The sequence below is a fragment of the Phalacrocorax carbo genome, chromosome 3, assembly GCF_963921805.1.
Source record: "Phalacrocorax carbo chromosome 3, bPhaCar2.1, whole genome shotgun sequence".
NCBI lineage: Eukaryota > Metazoa > Chordata > Aves > Suliformes > Phalacrocoracidae > Phalacrocorax > Phalacrocorax carbo.
In genome coordinates, this window is record NC_087515.1 from 79,586,509 (window position 1) to 79,602,190 (window position 15,682).

The 15,682-nt window shown below is 37.7% G+C and overlaps 1 protein-coding gene across 4 annotated transcripts in view; it reads left to right on the forward strand.

Annotated features, from left to right (window-relative positions):
* Positions 1–15,682, forward strand: part of PDSS2 (decaprenyl diphosphate synthase subunit 2) — a 125,412-nt gene that overhangs the window by 75,588 nt on the left and 34,142 nt on the right. For all 4 annotated transcript variants that reach the window (XR_010372254.1, XM_064447513.1, XM_064447511.1 and 1 more), the window contains exon 3: positions 1,610–1,808. Coding sequence is in view for 3 of the 4 variants with exons in the window: in XM_064447513.1 (XP_064303583.1) it covers positions 1,610–1,808 (199 nt within the window). In the remaining variant the exon portion in view is untranslated. The remainder of the gene's footprint in view (positions 1–1,609; positions 1,809–15,682) is intronic.

Here is a 15,682-nt window from a genome sequence, read left to right on the forward strand (position 1 = left end):
GCAGCTTTTAAAACAGTTTAGGTTTTTTGTGTGTGACAAAATACATTGGGAACCTCTGTTTATCCTCTTTCCCCCCCAGCTCATCTAGCTTTTGCATGCCTGCCCAGGCTATCTGGCTCTACTACCTCTTACCACTTGCTAATTGGCACAGATCACTGGCCTGAAACAGTTGCTGCTGGGGCTCTTCACAGGTCAGATGTATTTGGGGCAGAAGGTTACTTTAAAAGAATATAATTTGGTGTGGGTGCAACAAATCTGCACAGTCCAGAGCAAGCAGTATTAATTTACTCAGTACTGTGCTGGTACTGGGGCAGACTCTAACGTGTATCGCCAGGTATACGCATATGTGAAGGTATGGAGCAGTTTGGTTACTCAGTGAATCAGTGCTTGGCTGCTTTTGAATATGCACGGAGAGCAGAACATGCCTTGTACTAGGTTGCAATTTAGTTTGAACTTTAAGGCCTTTTAGTCATCTGTCTAGTTGAGGGCACGCATTGCGTTTTTGCTCATACGTGAAGTGTCTATGACATAAGGGGAACTGCTTGAGTCAGGAAAGATGTGTATGCGCTGCAGATTTCGTATGAGGGGGTCCTGTGTATATCTAGGTTTGCAGCATTAAGAGGATGCTCCAGTGTGTTGCTCTGTTCCCCCCTCCCCTTGTCCCCACTCAGCTATTATGTCTGTTCATTGCCCTGTTGTAGTTCTGAGCTAAGGTGACATCTCTGGGCTCCTTGAAGTGACAGTCGCTAACTCTTGGGAGCTATGGGGTTGAATTGAGGGAGAAGGCTGTGCTAATGACTCTTTTCATGCCTTTTCCCAAAAATGAAAATAAATAGAGGGCAAGCCTCTATGGGATAACCTCTGTGGCAAGACTCTCACAGGGATTTGAAGCCCCTAAATTCAGAATGTAGCACACTGTGTGTTGGAATAAGAAGTGTTTTGTAAACCTATCCAAATAAAATTGGGTCTGCCTCTTTGCTGGACAATCACCTTTGCTTCTTCTGACTAAAACAGTGAAATATCGTTAGTACACAGTTCTGAAATGTTCAGCTCTCTCTCCTCTCCCCCCTACACCCTTCTCCCTTCGTATTATTGAACTACAAGGTATCCTGTTATTAATTTGAACTCTAATTTGAGCAGTCATTGACTGCAACATTCTTAGTGTTCGAATCAGCTTGCTCGCGAGTCCCCTGCTGATATGTCCTTTGTTGCTTCCCATCAGTACTTTCTGCTTGGCATTTTCTTTGTGTCAGTGTCCCTCAAGCTTCTAGAAGACAAAGCAAAAAAAGAAGGCACCATGAGGACTGTATTGATTACCTAGCCCTTTTTTTTTTTTTTTTTTTTTTTTTTTTGAAAGAATTAAAACAAAGGGCAGTGTTCCTCCAAATGGAACCTGCGGTACCTGCGGCTTCCCTGGAAATACTTAGGGGCCTGATGAGATACTTCTGTCTGCTTAACACTTGCCGGTTGTGGCTTCTAGAAGTAAATAGAAGAGCTATATGATAATTAGTAAAATATCTGTTTAGTACATAGCGCGATCTGTGTATTTTTTCCCCTGTATTTTTATTCAAGGCGTCAAAAATAATTATACTTTTTCTTTTGCTTTCAGTCAGCGAAGTCTGGCCGAGATTACGGAACTGATCCACACTGCCTTTCTGGTGCATCGTGGCATAGTAAATATTGGGGAGCTCAAGTCATGCGATGGCCCGCTGAAGGATATGCAGTTTGGAAATAAAATGGCCGTTTTGAGTGGAGATTTTCTTCTAGCAAATGCTTGCACAAGCCTTGCGCAGTTGCAGAATACCAAGGTAAAAAGAAAAAAATTCTTCTACTGCCAGAGCAAGTAACCATTACTGAGTCTTCCAAAAGAGAGGTCCTTTAAAAAAATCAGCAGTTATGATATGTATATATATCTGTAGCACCCTTCAAAAATCAGCATACTTACACTGTAGCTGTAGATGGATTGACAGGCTGCTCCTGCTGGGAACGTGTTTACTACTGTCCTGTTAGAATTACTGTGCTGAGGCCTTTAGTATACATTCTAAAGCAGTGTGGCCATAGGTAGTAATGGATGAGCGGTTGATTTGGTGAATTTAACGTATATGCAGTGGCATCCTCATTACATGTTGGAATACACCACCTCTGGCAGACTGCCAGCTGAAGAGATGTTTGGTTTGTTATCTTGTTTTACCTTGTGCTTTGTGAAAGGTTTGTCTGTCTTAGGAAATTCTTGGGGGAAAAGGCTTCACTTCTTTGTCTACACAGTGCTCAGGTGACTTTTTACTCTTAATGAAATTATTTTGTTAGGCGTTTGTATGCCCCTGAGTATTGCATTGCCCTATTAATGTGGATGTACTGGCTTCTAAAGGGCAGCTGCAATCCAGCTGCTCAGCCAAACTGTTTGAAAGTTTACAGGGAAATTTTTTTTGTGACAAATTAATTGTATAAATGTATGATCTTACAAAATGAGACTGATGGAGACCTTAAGAGATCACCTCTGGAGTCGGTTCTTCTTTTCCCCAGACAGGATCAGCTACACCAAATCATTCTTGACATGTGTTGTCCTAGCTTGTTCTTAAAACCTCCCGTGGTGGACAGACATTCCTGGGCATCCCTGTGCCAGTCTAGTGTGACACCTAACTACATGTGTGGCTGAAGAGCTTGGTGTGCCATTCACTGGAAACACAGAATAATTCTTCTTTGCAGGGGTACTTCTTATATGTCTGAAGATTACTGAAGATTGTAATGTAAAACAAATGTTTGTCATGTGTGCAATTGTCAATAATCACCATAGTTTTAATCCTCAGCTTGAGGAGTCTATTGTTTTTAGATTCTCCTGCTAAAGCTCCTCGTGATGGTAGTTGAGTATTTCTGTACTGCTTTGATCATAAGTGTGACAGTTTCTCTCGAAAGTGGTGTCATTTTGTAACATAGAGCTGAGATTCAGGAGAAGAGACAGTAAATTAGATGTCAATCTGCTGAAATAGTGGGTTAAGCCATTATGGTGATAACTGGTAGGAAGTATTAAAAAAAAGTTTTAAACAGTGCAAAATTTTAGTCATACCATAACCAAAATGGGGTGCAATTGATTTTACTAATTATTATTGATTTGTATCTGGTTTGGGGGGTTTTGGGGTGGGTTTTTTATAGTACTTAGTAACATTCTCAAGGCAGACCAAAGGAATTAACCCTACATCAATTTTTTGTTTCAACATAAGAGAAAACTTCTTATAAAATGTAGCACTATTACTTTGCATTTAGTACATCATTAAAGGTTGCAGCAGCAATGTATAATCCCTGAAGAATTGCCAGGAAACAAGCCTACAGTGAAATGAAGCACAAGTGCAAAGAAATACTTTTTTTTTAAAAAAAAAAAAGCAATCATTATACTGCATGTCGGAAAATTCTGCCAAAACATTTTAGCACTTTTTTCATTTTTCTGACATCTAAATACTTTCATAGCTTCTACATACGATAAGTGGGATGCCATTATGGAAACTGATTGACTTAGTAAATTATTCTTTTTCATACGTCTAACCCTACCAGTGAAGTTAGAAAAATTGGAGTACAAGCTATAGAAATCTCTTGACAGGTGCAATGATTTAAACATACTGTATTTATTCTTTTGTAAATGATGAATTTTCAAATCTGGCATCTGTTTTTCAGCAGTGTGAAATAACTGTGACTTTCTTCCTTCACAATGTTTTGTTTTCTTTGATGTACAAAGTAAAAATCACAGTACCGCTTTTTTGCTGGCATTTATTTGGTAGCTCAGCAAACTGGCTAATGAAATGAGCAGCGTCCTATTGTATGTTGTACTGACCATGGTGGGCTATAACCTCTATAGACATACATAGCTCTTGTATAGACTAGAATTTTAACTAAAGGGGTTTCTGACATTAACTGAAACCACTGCTACCAAGATAATTTTATTGTGCTGTTAAACTCTTGTGTGAGCTTATGTATGATGCATTTATCTCTGTGCTTCTCTCGGGGCTGACAATTAGATGTGAAATTCTGTAGTCGTAATGAAATGCAGAGCTATTTTATAATTGCCAAGGGTAAAATTAGCAAAGTCAATTATTTTTCCTTAGGCTTTTCCCTGTAGATATTAAAAGGCTGTAAGGTAATTGCCTTAGGTAACACTTTGATTTTTAAATAACATTAAATATAGGAATTGTTGTTGTTAATTCATAGTAATTTTCCTCTTCTTGCTACTGTTGTGGAATATAACTGTAATGATGTTAACGAGATTCAAGGCTCAGGGTTAGTGGTTTGGGGGGTTTCTTTTAAACTAGCGCTCATGTTTCTCATATGTTTGCTAAAGTTATGCAAAAGAAGGGTTTCAGGGGTGTTTTAGCTTGGTTGTTGTTGGTGTGTGTTTTTTGGTTTTTGTTGGTTTTTAGTATCTGAGGTACAAGGACTCAAGATTTCTTGAAGTGTCAATTAGGAAGCCTCTGCAAGATAAATTCTGCTGTTGTGCTATTACAGTAAACTAAAATTTTGTTTTTTGAATACACATAATAATCCAGAAGAAAGCCTTCTCATTTTCTACTTTGTGAAATTATGAGACATTAATTATGATTACAAAGTTGATATTGACTGAGGCTTAAAATAAATTACTGAAGGGCAGATGCAACTGCATGATACATTTTTGTAGTCATGGGAAAGTTCTACACTTATTCAGCTAATAAAAATTGTTTAAAATGAACAGTAATTTCTTCTAAAAGATTTTACAAAGCATTAGATAGATCAGATCACATGTATTTACAATTCTTTTGTACATTCATGTTAACTTTTTGACCACTACCCTTTTATTTTTTTGTCTGCTTCGGGTTTTGATGGTGGATTTTCTTGGCCTGCTGATTGCAGTGATAAATTATGTTGTTGACTGAAGATAATATCAATATAACCTTCCTTCAGAATTGTGTCCTTTAGTAGATTGCACGTTGCTAATCCATGGATTTTAGAACAGAATTGAGCCTCAAGAGGAATTGGGTTGGCTATCTTTTAGTAATTGGTGTGTCAGCAGTGAGTATAGGAATGGTGAACCTTTGACAAGGAAAGGCATGGCTGGTTTTTGCTACTTAAATAACACAGTAATGCATGTGCTAATTTATTGGACTGGGGTGTGTGTATGTGGGATGATAGGGTTATTTTGATAGGTTTTCTCATTTTGAAGTTGCAGTGTTTTGATACTAGGATTGTGATAAATACTTGTAAAAGTCGTCATAAAAATGTAGATGTGGAAGAGGTGGAAAAGTTATGTTTGCCTAACAAAATAAGGTACCTTCCAACTATCTTGTGGGATATGTGACCATATACAGTTTTAAATAAATATTTGAGTAAATTATTAAGAAGTGTAAAAGGATATGTTTAAGGGTTGGTTCTTAGTTGCCACCTGAAGGTAATATATTTTCAATATTTGTTATCATCTCACTTAGCTTAGCCAAGGATGGGGGAATGCTAACAGCAAGTTTTGTTGCATGGAAGTGCTGCTTTGACTCTGGTAGCAAAAAGTGTTGGTTTTGTCTTTGATTTCTGCTTATGTAACCTTCACTTCTTGTAATACTTTTAGGGTGGCATTCAGACGCAAACATAGCAAAAGTAACAAGCGTTAACTGGCATTTTTGTCACCTTTCAGCCAGACACAAGATATGGACGTTTTAACACAAGTGGTGTGTGAATATTGGCCATGATATTATCAGATAATGTGCTTTTTCAGGGTATATCACAGATAAGTTGGAAGAAACCTGTTGCTGGAGCTTCCTAGAGCATCTGAATCATCAGTTGTCTTATGAAACTATGGAGAAGGTGCATAAAAGATGTAATTGTGACCAGTTTTGATCCTCCCACACTCTGAAGACAGTGATACATAAAACTTCAGAAGGATGAAATGATGCATTTTAGTGCAATGCCTACTGTAATGTGCTGAGACTAAAGAAAATTGTAGAATAATCTGTAAATTTATTGCTTGCAACTCCATAAACTGATAGGAAGGCATCCCTTTGTATTAAAAAAAACCACCAACCAACCAACACCAAACTGTCAAAAAACAACATATATGTATAAAAAAAAAAAAACCCCACACCCAGCCCAAAAAGAAGAAAAAACCCAACCAAAATAGAAATGCCTAGCCCAAAAACCTGACCTACGTGTAATGGTAGTGTTCTCTGTAGTTCTAACTGAAATCTTAAGAATGACTCTATTTTTCCCCACTATAATTCAGTGAGCTCTTTTTGGAATGATTAAACCGTTCACAGAAGCACTTCAAAATCTACAGCCTGAAAGCTTGGAATTGAATTTAAGAATCTTGTCTGTCAATGCAGAACTCTGCCAGAAGACCACATTATAGAGCATTGTTTTATTAAGCATTATTTGTTTATAAATAAACAGTAGCACAGATGTAGTACTCATAGTGGATGCATTTCCTTATGTTAAGTTTGCGTATTCCTAAAGGCATAAATGTGTTGTTGACAAAATAGGCCCTGTGTTTGCATAAACATCGAGTTATTCATGTAAGTCTTCCTATGTCTTCCTATTGCAATAGTCTGAATGTACATTGTGCTTCATAGAAGAACCGCTTATCTTGAACTGTGGTTTCTACTTTTGAAGCATCAGTTGGGGTCCTATGGGGAATGCTCCATTTTGAACTTGAGCGACTTGGTTCCTTGCTGACCAGTGAAGGATACGGAGAGTATCCCCTTTTGGGAATTATGCCAGTTTCTCTTTCAATGTAAATCGATATTTTTGAGAACTGACAAACAAGTCAACTAGGATCTACAATTATAATTTTGAAATGTCTTTTAGGAGAGGTAGTACTTGCATCAGGCCTTTTCTTTTCCTGAATGATGTCAAGAGAAGACCATAAACTTTTAAAAAAATATTTTAAGTATTAAAACAGTGAAAAATCATTGATGGGCTAAGGAAATTATTCTGAGTATCAGTGGCAGTTTTCTGGTCCTCTCCTCACAACTGAAAGCTTATGCTGAAGAACAGGAAGAGTGCACACGAACAAGAATCCTAGACGAAATACCATTTCTAAAAGGAATGTCTTGTTGCCTATGTAAAGGCAGCCATTAGCAGCCACTGACTTGTAATAGGTCCAAATTACTCTTCCTCAGAACAGCGCTTTTCATTTTGTTTGAGGTGAGTAGAAGGTGCTTCTTGGTAAATGTAGTTGTGAGATGAGTTATTTTCAGATCAGTGAAAGCTATTTTGAAAGACCTATTCTTCATTGTTTTCTCTGGTGGAAAATCTTAACCATAAATACTTGCTATGTATATTACATTATATTTTGGATAAAATAGACAAAGACCCTTAATCTGAGTTTTCCTTCTGAGATTCTGTAGCTGTATTGATCAGAGAAGGCAGGATGAAAACATGTAGGAAAGGTGAGAAGCAGGAGGAGTCTGTTTGCTCCCAGTTACAGTGTTAACAGTGAAAACTGAAGCTGATGATAAAATCATTTTCAAATCATGTATATATTTTTAATTATTCTTAACTCTTCACCTCTGCTCACTTACCTACTTCCATTTCCCTCCCTGGTACAAGTTGCTGTTAAGAGATAAATACCTTAAAATTGTCAGCTCACAGAGCAGCCGGGTGACACTGAGGCATGAATTTGGTAAGAAATAGAGATCAGATTGGATCGAGACACCCAGGTGATAAAGTTTGATAGTGAAATTGAGTTCCTGAGAGGAAGAAAGATGAAGAGAAACAACCTTCAAATTTTTTCTACAGAGCAGGATCAAGAGCTTTTTCTGAAGTCTGTTATCATGACTGTCTTGCTGGACCTTACCCTGAGGCACTATTTGGTGGTGCCGTACTGGACTAGATAGGGAGTAGGATAGTATCTATACTGCTGAGTATTTTTATTCTAATTTAGTATTTTAGAGTGCTACAGGAGTGTTTCTGAAAACCAGACACTACTGCAAAATATCAATAAGTTTAAAGAACTCTGAACTGAAAAAAAGTACACTTCAGTGGAAAAGTATACTTAAGGAACACTGTTTTATCTGGGAAATGGGGGAGAAGAAAACAAAGGAAGAATTGTAATGTTTTTGAACCGTTAACCTGATATAGGATGACATAAGACAGCATAGCCATCAGCCATCATGATTGCATTATTACAGAAGAAAGCTCTCCTTTGGGCGACCCTAAGTAAGCAGTTCTGTGTCTTCAAATATTGAGATACGTATTCGATATTGGCGTAGAACTTAGCATAGATTTTATTGGAGAATACAAACACACTTTCAATACTGATAAATACATTGTTACGATTCATACATAATTATGAATCAACTCTTAAAACTTACTTGTTGTAATAATTATTTTTAGGGTGCACCAAAACTTACTAATTTGCATCCAATTCTGAGAGGTAAATTTTGTTTTAGTTTACCTTGAATTAAAACCTGAAAGAGATTGTAATTCAAACAAACTTGATGTCCATTTAATGGACATGTATTGTTTTTTCTGCCCAATGTTCTCTCAGACTGGATTTTTAATAAGATTTCTTTACTAAAGTTTTGTTGACAGCCATGTGAAGTTCCTTTGGTAGCAAAAAGGCACTCTTTGTAATAACTGATGAAAGTATTTATGGGAAAAAAAAAATCCTGTATGTTAGAGATAAAAGATTAAAATCTATTGGAATCAGTACTTGCTAATCAAAGTTTTCCCATGCTACTGCCTTAAAACTTGTGTCTAGCATTCCTGCTGTCATTAGAGGTAACAGTTCTTGTGGTGATGATGATAAAATTGTGGAATGATGCTAGTGAATCTCCTAATTACTGCATTGTGCTCTGCCCATTGACCCTTTCTGTGCTCATGTGAGTGGAACAGTTCCTTAGCAAGTGCATCATTTGCCTTTGTTTTCAACAAGTAAATTTATAGCCCCTAAAATAACTCCTGAGAAAATGAAGCATTTGGTTTTCGTAATCTTCCACAGATTTTTTTCTATTTCACTTTTGCTATCTATAACTGGTAATATAATTAAATATTTGTAAAATTTCATTACCTTAATGGCTGCGATTATATATTTGAAAAGTAATCTTTTGGAGAAGTTAAATTAGAGGATTAGGTGACACAGCTTATTAACTTATTAATTTAATTGAAATGATAAAAATTATACCGAATCTGTAATTGTGGTAATGGGTTAGAAACAGTCTCCTTTTTGATCCATAAGGGTTCTACTGCATTGCAATGAATGTTGGTTTTGAGATTATAACCACTTAACTTTGTCTGGATTCCTACTCAGTGCATTCCTCAAACAGGTCTATCCTTTACCTTAGTGGCCTTTTGCACCTGTACTGGTTTTTAAAGCTAGTGTTTATGTTAAGCTTTCCCAAAGCTAGACTCTACTGGGGTTAGTATAGGTCTGTATTGAAAGAGATTATTCTTCTACGGTTCTTGGCCATAGCAGTGCTGGAAAATTTTATGTTTAGATTTCAGTCTGTTTTCTGTCCCCCCACTTCTGAATGAAAAAAATTGTTTTAAAAAAGAAGTTATTTTTGCCACTTCCCTTATGGACATGTATGACTTGTAACCAGCGCCTTGTGCCAGAATGACTGCTGCAGAACATGGAAGGACTGAGATTGAGACTGATATCAAAATACGTAGTCATAGGTATCACTGTGAATAATCAAGTCTAAGATTGAAGCTCTTTCCCAAAAATATACTGCAAGAATATTTTGAAAACACTGAGGCATGGAGCTATCAAGAACAGAATTGTGAGTGTTTGAGATTCTGTCTCAATGCTACATTGACTGAGCAAGTAACAGTCTCAGGAAAAAGTTATCCACTCAGTTCTGGTGAATTTTCAATAGAACACTAAAGGTTTTTCTACTGGTTTGCAGAAAGTCCGTTGAATGTTCTTGCCTCTGAATTGTCTTACTAACAATTTCCTCAACTTGCATCTGCATTTGCCTTCCTCGTAATAGCATCGGACACATCCTTCTGCTTCTCTGGTCTGTCTGGCCGATCAAAGTTAATGCTTACTGCTTGAGTTCCTGAACCAAATACCTGTCATTATTCCAGATAAATATTGTCTTCCTCAGAGGTAAAGCACACAGCTACTTTTACCCCCTGGTTAAGTAGTTCTTTTTCTGATAGAACTGCTGTATGCCTCGTTCTGATTAACAGAATGGTCTGGAAAATACTAATATGCTACCTGTGCATGAAAGAGAGACGGCTTTTCAGAGATGACTCTTGAGCATCGGTGAAGAACAAAGTGAAAACTAATTTGAAGAAACTGAGAAAAAGCTGGTTCTGTTGAGAGGAAGGTCAGAGGTCACCCAAGATGTCAAGAAAATCGCTATACCTTGGATATGTGTTCTGGATAGCTGGGGTAGCAGTGTCTGTCCCCGCTGTTGTTTGCTACCTTAATGTATGACACTGAATTGGCAGCTGTCTAGTGGTAAAGACAAATGGTTTAGGAGTCAAAAATATTTGCAGGCTTTGAGATCTATATGCATATTGTGTGTGTGTGTGTATATATATATAAAAGAATATCAATTTCATTGAATGTTAAAGCCAAATTATGGAAGAAAGGTTTTAATATTTTTTGTTAAAAGGGAAACCTCTCTACTTGTCAAAGAAGACATTGTCTTTCAGTGATTTGAGGCAAACATTGAAAAGTGGCTGTGTTTGATATTTCCTTAACTTTTAACAAGCAGCTGTATCCAGGGTGTTGATCTCTGCCAGAATATGTAGGAAATTGATATTCAAAAGAAAACGAAATTTATTCTAAGGAACTGAAGTAATGAAAACTGGTGGGTGTGTGATGTTTTATTCTGCATGAGATGCACGGTGTGAGAAAGGACTCTCGAGAGCCAGCAGTTCTGCTGCTTCATTCACCACCTACTTAGAATAGGTATTGCCACTGTCTGGGTTTCTGAAAGCAGAGATGTTTATTACAGCTCTTTCTTTCACAGTCATGAGTAATCATCATGGGGGAATTCATTGCTAAATAGCTTTAACTCATACACAAATTATAAAATGAAAATGGATTTTCCTAAAGTTGCAGAAGGTGATGTTCTCCATGAGTGATGTTTGCGATGTCAACTTCATTCTTTTTATAGCTGAAGCGGTGGAAGATCACAAGTTGTGTTTTCTTGGCTTTAAATAAAGTCCGCTTCTTAAACATAAGATTCCTATTAGGAGTGCATAGTACGATAAAAAGCAATCAAATCTGTTTCTGGTGAAATGCTGTCTTAACAATATTATCTCAAACAGCTTTTTCTTTTTTTGAGTGAGGACTTAATACATACTAACATCCATCTTAGAGTAGGTGGGATCTTAGGACATATTTGGTTCCAGAGGTGGACTTCATGATAAGATGGTTAATAAACAATTTTGCAGAAGGTCTGGAGATCACAGTGGTTCATATATAGTCAGCTGTCCACCTGGAGTACAACTTCTACAGAGAATTCGCTTTTAAAAAGTGAAAATAGACTTTTGCGATGATTCAGTTGCAATTCAAAGCTCTTAGCATTAGTGATAAGAATCTAAAATTTGTCTGTTTGGCCTTTCTTAGTCTCCCAAGAACTTAACTACTCATAAAAGGGAAATCTGTTCCCAGTACAATCAGCAAACTAACCCTTCTCTAAGAGAGTATTTGGCACTAGCCTTGTAGCCTTGGTTTTATTATTTCAAAGAGGAGAAAAGTTGTTATTGCTGGTGCTGCAGATGCATGTATGCAAAATCAGCTGTGGTCCTCTTCCACCAGCTGCTAGTATGACAGAATGGTTGGGGTTGGAAGGAAGGGACCTCCTGAGATCATCTAGTGCAAACCCCCTGCTCAGGCAGGGTCAGCTAGGACAGGTTGCCCAGGACCATGTCCAGATGGCTTTTGAATATCTCCACAGATGGAGACTTTACAACCCCTTTGGGGAACCTGCTCCATTGTTTGATGCCCTCACAGTAAAGTGTTTTCATGAGTCCAGATGGAATTTCATGTGTTAATTTGTGCCCATTGCCTCATCCTGTCAGTGGGCATCGCTGAGAAGAATTTGGCTCCCTCTTCTTCATTCCTTCCCAGCAGGTGCTTATACACATTGTACTACTAGGAGAGGCTAAAAATACATGGCTTGTAAATAGGGTGATAGATTACGTATCCTCCCCTTTTTATGCACTGCAGTAAGGCTCATGTTTAAAATGAACCTTCCCAGGGTCAAATTTTTAGTAGAAGTGCCTTTACATCTGGAGTGGCTTCAGTGCAATAACATAGGGCATAAAATTATAACAGGTGGATAAGTATTTTTAAACCAAATGCTGAGGTGTTTGGCATCTTGTTGGCTAGCAAGAAGACTGAATCTCTGGATGGACTGGAAGTGGTGGTTAATATTAGCGTTTCGAAATTCAGCAGCATTTCACTTGGATTCTAGAATCTGATTGCTGCTACTCCTGGTACAGAGGGCTGTTGATTTGCTAGTTTAGCAAACATCTGCAGCTTCATTTAGTTGATTCCATATGTCAGATGCTAAATGATATTACTTATGATTCATGTTTATTCAGATACAGTCTATGCAAAATAGTTACTACCACTGGAATGTATATTTTCTGGCAGTTTGGAGCTGATCAGATTATTTTTTAATCTGTTTAATCCACAATTCATTCATTAACATATTGCAGTTCAATGGTTGTCTGCACCTGCATGACTGGAAGTAGTGTTTTATAGCCATGCTCTCCGGCTTAATTTATTGATGAGGAAGGTTTTGTAGCTACAGAGGACTGTAGTCACAATGCCTTCTTTGTTCACTCTTTTATATAAAAGAAGGATATGCAATGAAATGATCCTGTCCAAAAAGGTTAGGCTGAAGAAATCGTGCTTCTCTAACCTGAGTCACTCATCAACAGTTGGTTCAGTGCTTCAGTGCAAGCATCTGCTGCATTGGGTCTACAAAGATATTAATACACTGTGTAAGGTACCACGCGGAGGTGAAGAAGGGAAAACGATATTTCTTCTGTTGATTATGTTATTGTTAAGGAAAACGACTGAATTATGCACCAGAAGCCTTAATACTAGTGAAAGCCCCTCTGTGGAGTGTGTTGCATCAGCATGAAAAGGGTAATTTAACACTGTTGAAAATCCTTAAGATAGACTGACCTTAAGGCAGGTGTGTGACAATACTAACAATATTCAAATTGACAGCTGCAGATTATTTTGAAGAGTTTTTTTATGTCTAGGAAGTACCTTTTTATCAAGTAGTGGGTTCAGGTGATGTGTTTACATTGCATATTGTGTTTTGCTACTAATTTGTCATTAAGACAGTGAAGAAAATGGTGTGTTTTCCAAGAGCATTTAAAACTTGCTAGAAAGCAAATCACTGAGAAGTCCTTTCCATGTGTTTCAGCTAAGAGAGGGACAGCTTCAAAAAAATAGCAAAGCTCAAGATGATTTTAAATAGTAAATCCAATAAGATCCAATAAACATTGCATTAAAAATATCTGTAGACTGGCACACTTAGTTACCTGTATGACTAATGGTGTTTGAGGAGATTACTAGGAAAGAAAATTGAATTCGAGGTTCTTGGAACTCCATAGAGGTTTTTTTGCTCCCTTTTTTTTTAGGTATTATTGAACAATCAAAATCCAGTTTCAGCTGTTCACTGAGTTTCGTCTTTAGCTTCCTAGTGTTGCAATATTTCTGTGTCAAATGCAGGAGAGTATTTAAAATCCCATGGAAAGTTATTAGAATTAAAGTGTGGAAATATTTCCAAAAATTAACACCTGGGGAGAGGGAGGAGTCAAATGCAAGTTGAAGGAACTTTTATCTGTATATTTAATGTTCCCTGGCTATCTACTTGTCTTCTTTACTTGTATGGAGAGGTCTTGCTACATTTTCAAGTCCACGCATCAGCAGCAAGGAGTAGGGTCTGTCACAGCAGATGTGTAAGGAACGGATATTGTTTCAAGACCAGCAGCCCAAAAAGACAGAAAGAGAAAGACTAAGAAAGGAAGGAATTACTTGTGGTCCTTCTTGAAAGGAATTTGGCAAAGCTAAAGTTTGTCAAATAGAAATCGGGAAGGATGAGGAGCAAAGATATATCCACTGCTGTGTTCTTCCTACTGCTGTTTCCTGCTGTAGGAGCTTCATCATTTCCTTGATGTTCCCCTTGAAAATATCCAGTAGAGTCTGGAGAGACACTGAATTACTACTCTGAAATAGAGTGGTCTGTGTAATCAATTCCATTTCAGCTGCTGAATTTAAAATAAAACCACCACATATTGAATGGAGCTCAAATTCATTCCTTTTTTTAAACTAGGATGAAAAACAGGAGAAAATACATATGCAGTGTTATGTTGCAGTGAACTTTAAACAAAATATTTCAAAGACAAGTAAGGGGAACAAAGTGCTTGAGTTGCTAAACTGATGGCAGCAATGTCTTCTTTTCATCCAGGGTGTTTAGAAATCTCGTGAAGGATGAGTGGGGCCCAGAATCTATTCTTTTTACTGTGCTTGAAGGAGTCTGAATTGTATCTTCTAACTTCGAAGTAAGATATTTTGGTAGAACACTTTCATTCTGTGATTTCCCTGCAGTCCTCCTAGCTTTAAAGTTTCACTTGAAAATACCTGGCTGTTTTTTACAGGCAGATCTGGATTTCCCAGGGCAGTCAGCTGCAGGCAAGAACTGGGCTGCTGTACCCGTGCCAGTGAACGCGTGGCTCTATTCTGTGTCTCTCTGTGCACAGAATATGTTGGGAGTTCTGAACCCTGAATTATCTTACAGATAGATTCTGAGTAAAGTGCCTGAAATATTTAGTCTGAGTTCAGGAAAAGGGTGGAGGAAATTCAATGTGTGGATGGTTGAACATCCTGAGTAATTCTCTGAACCACTACGAAAATTACTACTGCTTTGTTTTACTACTTCAATCAATATTTAGAAAATCAGAGCTTGAGAAACTAGAGTAAAAGTAAATTTAAAGAACTTAGAAGGTCTAAAGCTGTGCATTTTTGACAGATAAGTTACTGTAGCAGAGAAGGACAAATTAAGTTTCATCAAGCTTCTGATCTTCAAACATGCAGAGCTCTTCTGGCATTGAAACATAGGCTGATTCAGGCTGATTGAAACAGGCTTCTGGACTATTTCATATTTGCATAAATGGGAGAGGTCAGAGCATGAACTCTTGCTGTGGAATCAGGCATCACGTGCTAGCATCCAGAATTTACGTTATACACTTAGTCTGCCTAAATAGTAATAGAGATTTTTGCTTTAACAATCCATCTCTTTTCCCAGTGTTCATCATAAGTTGACAGCCTTTGTGTTGATCTTTTAAAAGCAGAAGACATCGCATGTCTATGAAAGGTGTTGAGGTAATGGCTCCTTAGGAAAAAAAAGGCAAACCAAACCCTAGCAGAACTGTTGCAGAACATGTGTTTAAAGGGTGTGAAATTATTTGTATGTGCACCTGTCACCTGTGAGGAACGGGTCATGCCCTGGGCTGCTCCTAGCCCTGCGGATGCTCCGGGGGAGCAGAAAACACAGTGCTTTGGAAGATGCTGATGCAGAGTGGAAAATGAAAAATAGAGTGGAAGTTTGTTTTCTCTCAATATGTTACTCCTGCTCATCTCGAGTACTTAAGAAGGACCAGGCTTCTCAAAAATGTGTAGAGGAGTGGAAAAATAGTGGGAAGGGAGATTATGAATAGGCTGCCTTTGGTCTTTTTTGAGATGCTGCTGGTT